An 11886-nucleotide genomic window follows, 5' to 3' on the forward strand; every position below is an offset into this window, starting at 1 on the left:
AGAAGGAGTCCCTTGCCCTGTCTTGCCTGGATTCCGTGCACGCACGCTTCAGCGGGTGCTTATCCCTGGCCATGCTGAGTCACTCTGGGGTTGAGGCGAGACTGGCAGGGTCCCCTGTCTGCTGGGCTCCCAGCCTGGCCGCCACTTAGAAGTTCTCCTTGTTGAAGTAGAATTTGACCTTCCTGGGGTCCAGGCTGGAGTGTTGGTGGCAAGACTTCTGCAGGCTCTTTGCCAAGGCCCCAGGCCCACAGAGGAACACACCGACCACCGACCTGCACACAGCACGGGGACGTCAGCACTGGGCGGGTGGCTCAGGGAAAAGTGATTTCAGAGCTTTTTGGGGTCCCTGCAACCTGCAGGGGATGAGCATGTCCCTCCCAAAGCTAGCGCTGCCCAGCCTGGCGCTGGGTGCCAGGGAGGAGGGGGTGCCTCCCAGCTCCGGCACTCTGAAACCCCTGCTCAGCTCTCACCTGGGGTGGGCTGCAGCCACCGCTGCAAACTCGCTGTTCCACATGGGCCGCCCAAAGATGGTTTTGTGCCTGAGGCCCGTCACTGTGTCGGTAGCGGTGTCGAAATGGAGCGCCACGTTGTTGGCCTGGGCAGAGCAGGGATGGTGAAGACGCTGGCTGCCCCCCATGAGCCCACTTCCAGTCCCTCACCATGGAGGAGCATCTGTTGCTGATGCCCACCAAACACCGCTCCCGGACTTTCTGCCTGCAAGCTGTTGACGTGCCTGCCCTGCCTCTCCTGCCTGACTTGGCCACCCCGTGTCCCCCCTTGCAGTCATGCCTGCCCGTGGTTGACTCACAATGCTGGTGTCCCAGCCAGTGAGGAAGAGACGGTAGGTGAGAAAGTCTGCCATGCCCGACTCGGCCATCTTCTGCTCCAGTGAGGCAAGCAGGTCGTTGAACCAGGCGAAGGCTCCCGTGTCCCGGCAGAGCCAGTAGAAGTAGATCTGCGATGCAGGGGGAGAGGGGTTGCTCAGGGTGGAGCAGAGCAGGAGGGCTGGAAGGATGCAATGTCAAGGACTGGGAAGCCCAGCATGGAGAAACCCATGGCTGGTCCCATGGGACAACCCATACCTTCTTGGTCTTGAGGGTCTGGTCAGCCTGCTGGAACTTGTACCAGATGGACTTCAGGACGGAGGCGAAAGGGGTGACACCAATGCCCGCTCCCACCAGCATGGCCACCTCATACTGGAACACGTCTTCGCTGGCCGTGCCGAAGGGGCCATCCACCTCGATCCTGGCCAAAGGAGGGCCTGGGTAAGCCTCCCCAAACCCCCGGGATGGTCCGTTCGGGTGCTCCCCAGCCTACCTGGGCATCTCCACGTTCTGCTTCTGGAAGGTGTCGATGAGACGCTCCGTCCAGTCACCGGCTACCCGGATGTGGATGGAAAAGAAGTCCTCCTCGGGTGCCGAGGTGAGGGTGAAAGGGTGCCACTCCAGCAGGGAGATGGCAGGGCAGTTGACGAAGATGTACTGCCCCACCTCCATGCGGAAGCCCTTCTTCTGCATCTGCAGCTCCAGCACACGGGCAGGGTGCATCACCACCTGCAGGGCAGGGACAGGGCTCAGCGCCCAGTCTGGCTGCTGTCCCTGGGCAAGGGGCTCTGGCAGCAGCCCCTGCCCACCTCCCCGCAGCCACCCCGGCAAGGAGCTGCGGCACCGGTGGCTGCAAGGGAAGGAGCTGGCAGTAGGCACAGGCTCCTGCACCACCCACCTTGGTGACAACCACCTTCTGCCGTGCACGCCAGACCCGGAGGATCCGCTCGAAGATGTAGAGGAGGACAGGGGCCAGAACCCACTTCCAGGACTGCAGGGATGGAGGAGAGCAAAGGTTTGGGGAGGGCCAGGGCTGGAGCATCCCAAGGCTTCTCTGCCAGCAGCTGCCCTACCTCGGCGGGGATGCTTCCGAACTCAGGGTCTTCGCAGCAGTCGTGGCTGCAGGCCTCATCCTTGTGTGTGAGATAGTAGGCGCAGCGATGGGGGTGTACCTCCTCCATGCTCTCCTCCGTCTGCCCGCGCACCAGCCCGCTGCAGGGAGGCAAGGGCTGAGCCCAGGGGCCGGCTCCTGCCCCCCTGGCCGGGCCTGAGCTGCTCTGCATGAGGCCAGCTGGGCTAGCCAGCCCTGGGAATGGGGAGCCCACGGGGGGTCTGCAGCCACTGCCCCTCGCTGTCCTGCCTTCGGGGAGTGGTGAGGGGCCTTACGCGATGCCGTGGATGATGAGGCCGGCGAAGTAGATGATGAAGAGGTGGTGTGTGTACCAGAAGACCTCGAAGTAGTTCCTGCGGATGAACTCGGTGGAGGACGTGACCATGAGGATGAGAGCCAGCGTGATGATGACGCCCGTCAGCCCCGGGACGGTGGTGAAGGCCACGTACTCGACGGTCTGGAGGGGCGGCAGGATGGGTTAGGAGGGCAGGGGACAGGCGGTGGCAGGGGGCTGGATGCCAGGGCTGGCGCTCACCGTCTGGTTGGAGTGGATGGGGTTCAGCCACTTGTCGCTGCCCTGCAGGTGCATCTTGGAGAGGACAGCGGGGAGGCTGCCGTCAGCGGCTTGTTGGCTGTGATTGTACCGCTCCAGGTTGAAGAGGTGGGCGATGGTGTGCACGGCTGGGCAGGGGACAGGCAGTCACCCGCCTGCCCTCCTCCCGGTCCCCGCCATGCCCCAGCCCGGCGCGGGGCAATACCTGTGAGCAGGGCCAGCGCATAGGCCACCAGCTTGTGGAAGGTGAGGTTGTGGTCCAGCTGCTTCCGCAGCGTCCGCCTGCAGCACTGCGGGAGAGGCAGCGGTGTCAGCGTGGGGATGGGGATGGAGATGGGGCGGGGATGGCCGCGCTGCCTGTGCCACCGCGGGGCACTCACCGAGCAGGTTCCGCGGAGGAAGGAGAGGAGGTTGCGGCAGACGGGCAGCAGGATCAGCATGCTGTTGAAGTTGAGGCACTTGGCCGATGCTCGTGCCCACGCCAAGGCGGACTGGGGAGAGGGGAGGGGGTGAGCACCGCTGTCCCGTGCTGCAGAGGGGGTACGTCTGCCTGCAGCCGCGCTGCCCTCCACGGCTCTGCCCAGCACGGTGCTATGCCGGGACTGGGACACGATGGGGCCAAGTGATGCTGAGCTGGGACCGAGTGATGCTGAACTGGGTACTGGGAGGGAGTGATGCTGGGCTGGACTGGGGACTGGGCGGGGGCGATGCTGAGCCAGGAGAGGAGGGGGACTGGGAGGGGGTGATGCTGGCTTGGGACGGGACAGGGACCAAGATGGGGACCAGCACGGAGGACTGGGGACTGGGATGGAGCAATGGCAGGCTGGAAGAGGACAGCACAAGGAAGGGGCATGGGGTGCTGCAGCCCCCACCCCACTGCAGGAGGGCTCTGAGGGGCACGCGTGCCTGGGCAGGCAGGATGCCTCAGGGGAGCACCTTACCCCAAGGATAGCCCTGGTGTAGAAGTACCGTTCATCCCGGTCGAAGAACAGAAAGTAGTACGTGAAGAGGAAGATGTTGATGCCCAGCCAGGCCGCCTGTGGGGGAAAGCCGCGGCCTCATGAGGGACCCCGGCCCGGGACCCCCCTCACCCCGCAGCACTCAGGTGTGGGTGCAGCCGGAGGGCATCAGGACAGCGCGTCCCCTCCTGCTTCCTTATGAGCTGTGGCAGCACGCACCAGGCTGGGACACGGGGCCAAAGGTGGGAAGAGGTGTGGGAGTCTTGCAAAATAACTGTCTTGTCACCCGCGGCCCTGTGCATCACCCATACACGAGGAAGGAGGAAAGAAAGGCGCAGGCAACGCCTGCATGGCGGGAGGGCAGATCTGGAGGGTGGTCAGGGCTGAGCGGGGCTGGGTGGGGAAGACTCTGGGAGGAGGAAACTTTGCAGGGAGCTGACTCACCCAGCCCCACCACGCTGCCGGCCCCTGCTGCACCCCACAGAGGCCCCTCTCACAGCTATCGATTTTTTGCAGAGCCCCCAAAACCACTCTGCCTTGCACTGTTTTTTTTTATTTTTTAAAAGTAATTTAAAAAATGAAAATAACCTACTTTCTGCAAACCCCCATTTTCCCATGTATTTGCAGCTCCTCACGCAGCACCAAGCAGCTGGTGCTGTGCCAGCCGGGCAAGTCCTCTTACACCAGCAATGCCGCAGCACGGCACCAGCAGAGCCTCCCTTTGGGGTGGGCTCCTCACCCCGGGGTGGGCTCTCGCAAGAGCCTCCTGCTGTCGCATGGGGAGAAGAGGCACACGGGAGGCTCCCAGCCAAAGTGGTCAGGCAAAGCAGCGGCATTTTTAAGTTATGCAGCGGGACCCCTCTTTCCTTTGAGTTGTGTTTTCCTTAAGACTGAAGTTTTCTGAACCCCATCCCTCCCCAGCTGCTGGGTCTTTGCAGGTTGGCTGAGCAGAGGGGATGCTTGTCCCTCCCTACAGCCCAGCCCCGGGACAGCCCGTCAGCCCCCATTTCCCCCACGAGCCCCTCGGGGCCATGCCCAGACCGTGCCCCCCATAACCCCCGGCATGGCCCCAGCCCCTCCTGGTGGATGAGCCCCCCAGCCCCACACACTCACGAGGACGGTGGCCGAGAACCAGTGGTTGACCAGCCAGTTGCCCATGGTGCGATGTCCCTGCGTCCGCCTGCCCACGCCTGCCGCTGCCTGCCGCTGCCTGCCGTTTTATGGAGGCAGCAGGCGGTGCGGCAGCCCCAGCTGTGGGAATGGCACCGCGGGGACTTTCCCCTGAGAAGCCTTGGAGGAAATGCCGGGTGATTTCAAAGGCCACCTTCCAGGAAGGCAGGGTTGACCCTATAGGTCAGCCCCGAAACTGGCTCCCTGCGCCGGCCGGGCATGGCCCCCGACTGAGGGGTCCCCTGCGGCCCCACAGCCAGGTGCTGCAGGGCATCAGGCTGCTCCTCAAATTTTTTTGCAATATTTGTGGACAAAAATGGGCGCTTTTTAAGGTACGAATTTCCTGGTGGGAGGAAGTTGCGGAGGGTCCGTCCTGTGCCTGGCTCAGCAGATGTGCCCCTACCCAGCCTCCCTGGCATCCCTCGCCAGCCTCCGCTGCCTCTGTTTGACAAGAAAACTGCCAAGGGAGGAGAAGCATCCTGAGCGCACGTGCCAGGATCCAGCCTGGAGATCCACCCCAGGGAGGGTGAATTAAGACTGAGCACCTAGCACACGAGCACCAGCAGTGCTGCACCTCTGTGGGCACCCCAGGGTGCTCAGCACCCTCAGCCTGGCACCCAGCACCCTCCAAACTGAGCTGACCCCACAAACAGTTGCATGGGGGAGGAGTGGGGGGAGTCACACTCCTGGTTTGGGGTGAGGATCACACCCCTGGGTCCCATCAGCATCACCATCGCTGTGCCGGCCACCCTTCCTTTCCTGCCTGCCCTCTGCTGCAGGCTCCCGAGCCCCGTGGTGCCCAGCGCTGCGGCATCCATCGCTCCTGCTGAGAACAGCAACTGGTGCCAGGGCCTCCTGCCTGGAGGAACAGGTTGGGCAGGATTGCTCCGTGCTGCTATGCTGGGTTGCTCCTGGCCCGGAGCCAGCGCTATGCTGGCAGAGGCGCAGGACAAGGCTGGCCCCCATCCCGCCATGCTCCTGCATCTTATCGGCTCCGTCGCAGGGCTCCTCATATCCCCACTTCCCGCTGGTGCAGCCCCAGCTCGGTGCCCATGAGCGCGAGGGCTACGTGGGCTGCGGGTGTGCACACCCATGCCAGCCCCGGCAGGACAGTCCCCACCCTCCACATGAGTCACCTGCCACCCGCCAGCACCCAGACACACAGACACAGCAAAGTTTCTTTACTGCTTAAAACAGTCCCGCCGGCACCCGTGGCCCCAAGGTCATCGTGTGTACCACAGCGGGTGGCCGAGGGTGTCGGGGCACCCCAGGGGCTGTGCGCCGCATGGCAGCCAGCCTACAGCGGCAGGTGGTGTGGGCACCCCATAAGTCCTTCGTGTCCATGAGCACGGTCCCGGGCAGGCGGGCATGCTCCTGTCCCCCTGCCACCGCGGGGACACACTGGGACCCGCTGCCACTGCAGGGCCAGGGAGCGCCTGCCTCTGGTACAGCTTGTGCCGCGAGCCCCCTCCGGCTGCCGGCGCAGCCCGGCGCTGCCTGTCCCCGTGTCCGTAGCCGGCTGGAGGAGCCGGGTGCTGGCCATGCCTCAGACGATGCTGTGCCTCACGCCGGGCTCGTGGGGCGCCTGGAGGCGCAGAGGGGTCCCCGGCAGGTGCCGGTGGCAGCAGACGCAGTGCAGGAAGTCGGCAACATTGTGCCGGAAGAGCTGGCGGCAGGGGTGCAGGTACTGGAAGAAGAGAAGCATGAAGTAGATGCCCAGGCAGTAGCCAAGGAGCAGCTGCACCACCAGCAGCGGGGTGCAGATGTTCTCGTAGACATCCGTCTTGAAGAAGTACCAGAGGATGACGAGGGCCGTGTTCTCCGCCAGCCGGGCCACGTAGTACACGGCCAGGCGGCCCCAGTTCTGCGACTTGTCGATGAGGTCCCGGTCAGCCAGCTTGAGCTGCACGGCCGACCAGCAGAACATGTTGATGCTGGCGTAGAGGAGGGTGAAGGCGCAGAGCACCACCACCGTGCCCACCCGGCTGAAGTTCTTCTCGATGTTGTCAGGCAGGCGGGTGCCGCTCCGCCAGAACTGCACCCAGGGCAAGAAGAAGACCACCAGCAGGTTGGCCAGGGCGATGGGGATGACCCAGTGCTTGAAGACGGTGCTGAAGAGCACAAGGACGGCTATGCGGGTGGAGATCTCCAGGCTGCGCCACAGCACAATGCAGAGGAAGGCCAGTGGCCGCAGCTGGACCTTGTAGTCATCGTACTTGACCTGGATGGCCAGGATATTGCAGACGAGCGCGCCATAGGTGACCGACACCAGGCAGATGCCCATGAGGACGGCTGCAGAGGGAGAGGGCAGGGGAGTCAGGCAGTGCTGGGGACCGGGCTGTGTGCCCGGCCTCTCTGCTGCCCTGGGTTCAAAGCGTGGGGTGCCAACTCCAGGTGCAAAGCATGGGGTCCCAACCCTGGGTGCAAAGTGCAGGGTGCCAAGCACCGGGGCTTGCAGCAGGAGGCTCAGTGTGAGCACTGCTGGGACAGCTCATGGCTGGTGGTGACAGACCCCACGATGGGGTGGCTGTGGGGGAGCACTGAAGGCAGCAGGAGGCTCTGCTCCCAGATTTTGTCCCTACACCAATAAACCACAAGCCTTTGCCAAACTGGGGCTGCTCCTGTGCTTGAACCAGGAATGAACCCCCCTGCCCTGTGCAAGAAATGCCGCTCAAGGGCGAGTGGGGCACGGTCTGTGCTGCAAGCGTCCCTCTGCCCTCACCCGGGCCAAGAGCCGCACCACCGTAGCCCACCATTCACCCCGGGAGCACCCGGGGGCTGTAAAGCCAGGGTCATTCATAGGGAACAACTGGCAGCTGCTCGCATTCAGTGCGCCCAGGAAAACTGGGACAGAGAAAAAGGGAAGCATGTGGCCGGTCCCAGTCACGCTGTGCCGGCGGCAGGAGCTGCACGCTGTGGGGCTGAGCTGAGACACCCGAGCTGCGAGGGAATCACCCAAAACTTGTCAACCGGAATTTCCTTCCCGCATCTGCTGCTGGAGGAGCGCCGGGCTCATCCTTCTGCCTCTGCTGTTCCTGCTCCCCAAAATGCCCTCGCAGGGGGCCATGGCCGAGGAGGGGGTTTCTGTGGGGCATCTCCCGTGTTCCCCTTTCCATGCACCTGCCACGGGCACAGAGGGCAAGGCCTGTGCTCCCAGCACAGCCAGGAGAGGGTTGGCGAGGGCAGCTCCTTCACCGGGCGCTACAGTTGAAAGGTGCAAGAGCACTCCTGCGCGCCTGGCTCGGCGGCACGCTGAAGCGGGAGTTAAAAGCTTGCTCGGGCATATCCAGCCCCTGAGCACATCAACACCCTGGAAGCAGGTGAGGGAGCCTGGGAGTGCTGGGCTGGGAGTTCCGGCTGTTGGGAAAGGCACAGAAACAGATCCAACAGAGGGAGCATGGGAAAGGCAGAGCCCGCAGCTAGCCTGAAAAACCCAGCAACTAATGCAGACTGGAGCAGCCTGGGGCAGGGGCATGGCATCATTACGGGACAGGGCACCAGGTAGATGGCACGGCTCCGTAGGGCAGACATCTGCAAGCACCAGGGCTGGGAGCAGAGCCTGGCACCTTGGTCACAGCCAGCTCTTCCTACTCTCCCCAGCCTCACTCCAAGCTGCAAAGCAGAGTGCTGGGCGTGGGAAAAGCAAACCAGGAGACAGATGAGTTGCCCAACCTCTGCGGGTTGCGCTTCACATTTAGGGGAGTCCAGTGGCAGCTGTGCCCCCAGCAACCCCCAGAGCTTTGTTCGGATGCCACACCGGCACACGCGGCTAAGGAGCTGCCACCGTGCCCTGTGGGGTCCTGCCTGCACGGCCCCGGGGGAGCCCAAGTGCCAGGCACCCTTACCTCGGGCGGCGGGGACATACTTCTCCAGGACGCTGATGTAGAGCTGGAGGGTGAGCTGTGGGGTGGAGCCCAGGAAGGCCTGGATGACCGCCATGCGTTTGAAGGCGTTGCGGTGCGTGGCCAGCCGGCGCACCGAGTGGCCCACCTCCTGCTCCATCTCCACCTCGTAGCCTTTCCGCAGCCGCCGCTTGCGGGTGATGGTGACGTAGGGCTCCTCCTCCTTCCCCGACCAGCAGTACACCACCAGGGCCTCCACGCACCTGCGGGGACGCGGCAGCTGTCACCCCGCCAGCCTCCCCGCTGCCCCCCGGCCCTGCTCCCTGCGCCTCCAGCCCCTGCTCGTCCGGTGCCGGCCAGACCCTGCTCCTGCCAGGCGCAGCCCAACTGATTTGGGCAACTGTTCAGCAGCGCTGCGGGCAGTCCCTGGCCCTGGGACGTGTCAGGATGAGGGCAGGGTCACACCAGGACCACGGGGATGCCCGGTGGCTGCTCCTCTGCTCTGGTGCTCAGGGTGAAGCGTCTGGGGCAGGGGGACAACAACTGCCCCAGCGAGGTGTGCAACAACTGCTGCAAGAGGTGCAGCATGCAGGGTATGGAAACTTCAGCTCTGCTGGGAGCTAGAGCTACAGGAAGGTGTTAATCACCCTCGGGCTCTGTTTTCCCCACTGGCACAAAACGCATCTCTTCCTCTAAGGAGAGGCAGGAGAACTTTCTGATATTATCTTTGATCTATCTTCTTGAGCAGAAGTCTTCTACGCTTCCTTCTTGGTGGGGACAGCAGGAAGGGGAGCGCAGCGTGAAGCCGGGTGTGACATGGGCCGATAAGGCAGCGCTTCCGCAGCCCCCTCCCCATGGGGTATGCTAACGCGCGGGCCGAGGAGGCGGGTTTCTCCCACGCTGCTCCCCGCTGCAAGGCCAGCGGGCAGCGGGACCCCCGGCCCCTCCGCACACAGCCATACAGATGGGTGTGCGTGGGCCAGAGGCAATCAGCAGAGGAGGACCCATCCAACAGGCTTGGCTCCTGCCCGGGGACAAGCTGGCTCTGGGACCAACAGGACGTAATTATTTATGAGTATTCATTAGGACAGCAGAAGTTGCTCTGTTTCAGACCCAAATGGAATGACGTTTTTGGATAAATTCTCTTGCCAGATCAGGCCAGCGCTCGTGGCTCGTTGCAAAGTCTAACGAGAAAATGGTTCCATCCAAAAGGCCCGGCTTCAAGGGCAGTCCCAGCTGGCTCCCGGTGTCCTGCCAGACCCCCTCAACAGCCTGGGCACCATCTCCAGCCTGAGGAGCCAACAGAAGCAGCTCCTGCGAGCGGCTCTGGCTGGCACTTGCAAGCAGCCAAGCACCATCACAACCATCTCAGACAGCCATAGTCGGTGTGGTGAGAGCTGTGACACCACTGTGGGCCAGGGCGGGCCGAGGTGGACCCGCGGCCCTTCCAACGGCTGGCGGTGCGAGACGAGGCTCCCCGGCCGCCTTCGAAGATGAACTGTGGTGACAAGGACACCCCCAGCACCCTGCTTGTTTCCGGTGATGGAGGAAGTGCGGTGCAGGCTGCGGTGGTTTTGCAGCTCTGCGTGTACAGCGTGCCCCGAAGCATGGCTGCCAGCATGCCCTTGGGGAGGGAGCTCTGCGGAGATGGCGGCTCTGCTGTGCCGCTCGCTGCACCCCCTGTGCACTCTTGCCGAGCAGGATGGCCGGCGCGACGGCAGCCCAGGGAGGCACTGCAGCATTCCCAAGGAGTGAGAGATCAGCACCTCTCCTGCTTGTGCAACTTCCACCCCCTCACCCTCCTCTCCCCGGAGGGGTCCAGTGGTCCCCCAGCTCCCATGCCAGCCCCGCTCCTGCAGCCAGTTCCTCTCCTCCATGTCCCATAACCCCTCCCTGTCCCAGGCCCGGGGACCTTTTCCAGGGGGCAGAACCCCTGTTCCTATTCACCCCCAAGCACCCCAGCCGGGATTTGCATCTGTGCTCCCAGCCTAAGCAAGACGATGGCGAAACCCAAAGGCAGAGGGAAACGCCGGCTGCAGAAAGCGACCGTGCGAAGAACCTTTTCAGCAGCTGAGATGCAACAGGCTGGCAGAGCCGGGTCCTGCCCAGAGCAGGGGTCCGGCAGGCCGGGGAGCCGGCAGCACCCCCCGGCAGGACCGCGGCACCGCCGGGCAGGGGTGGCCGAGCAGAAGGCCCCCGCGGGGCGGGAGCAGCGGTGCCCCCGGAGGAGGGGGACGGGGAGCCGGTGGGAGCAGCTCCGGGCACTCCCGGCTTTGCTGCACGTACGGATTTCTGCTGGCAGCCGGTGCCCGGAGCGCCCCGCCCCGCCGGCCCCCGGTCCCTGCTCTCACCCGGCGCCCGCGGGACCCGCCGGGGTCCCCGCGTCCCTGCCGAGGGTCCCCGCGTCCCTGTCGGAGGGCCCTGCATCCCCTGCCGAGGGTCCCCGCATCCCCTGCCCGGGGTCCCCGCGTCCCTGTCGGGGGTCCCCGCACCCCTGTCGGGGGGCCCTGCGTCCCTGCCGGGGGTCCCCGCATCCCTGCCGGGGGTCCCCGCGTCCCCTGCCGGGGGTCCCCACGTCCCCTGCCGGGGTCCCCCTGCCGCGCTCACCTGATGAGGGGCCCGAGCTGGAGCAGGTGCATGAGCAGGACGAGGGGGCGGTCGCGGCTGAGGTCGCGGTGCACGAAGATGAGGGTGAGCTGCACCAGGACGGAGGGGCAGAGCACGAAGAAGACGGTGAGCGCCAGCCAGAAGCGGTCCTCGGAGTGGCCGTAGGAGAGGCAGAGGACGGCGGCCGCCGCCCCCTCCCCGCAGAAGAGGGCCGTCGAGAAGACGATGCCGAACGGCAGCTTCGCCCGCGACGGGGCGGCGGTGGCGGCGGGCGGGCAGCCCCCGCTCGGGCCGTCCATCCCGGCCCCGGCCCGGCCCGGCCCGGCCCGGCGGCTCAGCCCCGCCGCGCCGCCATCCCGGGCTGCAGCGGAGAGAAGAGCCGCGCTGCGGGCGGGGCGGGGCGGGGCGGGGCGGGGCGGGCTGTCCCCGCCGCACGGCGCCCGACGGGCAGCGCTGGCCGGGCCCGCCGAGCGAGCCCCGCCGAGCCGAGCCGAGCCGAGCCGAGCCGAGCCGAGCCGAGCCCCGGCGGGGCGGGGGCGGGCCGCACCGGCAGCGCTCCGGGCCCGCCCCGACGGGTACAGGGGCGGGACCGCCATCGCGGGGTCCCCCGGCCAGGCATCCCCGCCACCCCCCTGCCCCGGGACCCCCCCGCCGCTGTGCCCAGGTCCTCACCCGGCGTGGAGGCCCCTGCCGCCGGACACCCCCACTTGCACCCCTGCCCCACCAGCCCCATCTTTGCCCAGGATCCTCCACCCCAGGACTCCCCGTCTCTGCTGGGAACCCATGCCTCAGGACACCCCCAACATGGCCAGGACCCACA

The 11886-nt window shown here is 65.3% G+C and overlaps 2 protein-coding genes across 5 annotated transcripts; both read right to left on the reverse strand.

Annotated features, from left to right (window-relative positions):
- Nucleotides 1-145: 145 nt before the first annotated feature.
- NOX1 (NADPH oxidase 1) lies at nt 146-4605 on the reverse strand. 3 transcript variants are annotated; one of them, XM_072877057.1, is made up of 13 exons: nt 4561-4605; nt 3430-3525; nt 2869-2979; nt 2694-2778; nt 2471-2616; nt 2211-2392; nt 1898-2036; nt 1723-1815; nt 1318-1553; nt 1083-1245; nt 809-955; nt 471-595; nt 146-272 (listed from the first exon to the last, which is right to left on the reverse strand). In XM_072877057.1, the coding sequence occupies exons 1-13, from the start codon at nt 4603-4605 to the stop codon at nt 146-148; spliced, it is 1695 nt and encodes a 564-aa protein (XP_072733158.1). The 3 variants fall into 3 exon arrangements, with proteins under 3 accessions (XP_072733158.1, XP_072733159.1, XP_072733160.1); XM_072877058.1 differs by lacking the exon at nt 2869-2979; XM_072877059.1 differs by lacking the exon at nt 809-955.
- Nucleotides 4606-5821: 1216 nt separating this feature from the next.
- XKRX (XK related X-linked) lies at nt 5822-11473 on the reverse strand. 2 transcript variants are annotated; one of them, XM_072876932.1, is made up of 4 exons: nt 11067-11463; nt 8463-8722; nt 6414-6909; nt 5822-6304 (listed from the first exon to the last, which is right to left on the reverse strand). In XM_072876932.1, the coding sequence occupies exons 1-4, from the start codon at nt 11363-11365 to the stop codon at nt 6181-6183; spliced, it is 1179 nt and encodes a 392-aa protein (XP_072733033.1). In that variant the 5' UTR covers nt 11366-11463; the 3' UTR covers nt 5822-6180. The 2 variants fall into 2 exon arrangements, with proteins under 2 accessions (XP_072733033.1, XP_072733034.1); XM_072876933.1 differs by having other exon boundaries at nt 5822-6909; nt 11067-11473.
- Between the last annotated feature and the right edge of the window lie 413 nt (nt 11474-11886).

This window comes from Ciconia boyciana, chromosome 12, assembly GCF_034638445.1.
Source record: "Ciconia boyciana chromosome 12, ASM3463844v1, whole genome shotgun sequence".
NCBI lineage: Eukaryota > Metazoa > Chordata > Aves > Ciconiiformes > Ciconiidae > Ciconia > Ciconia boyciana.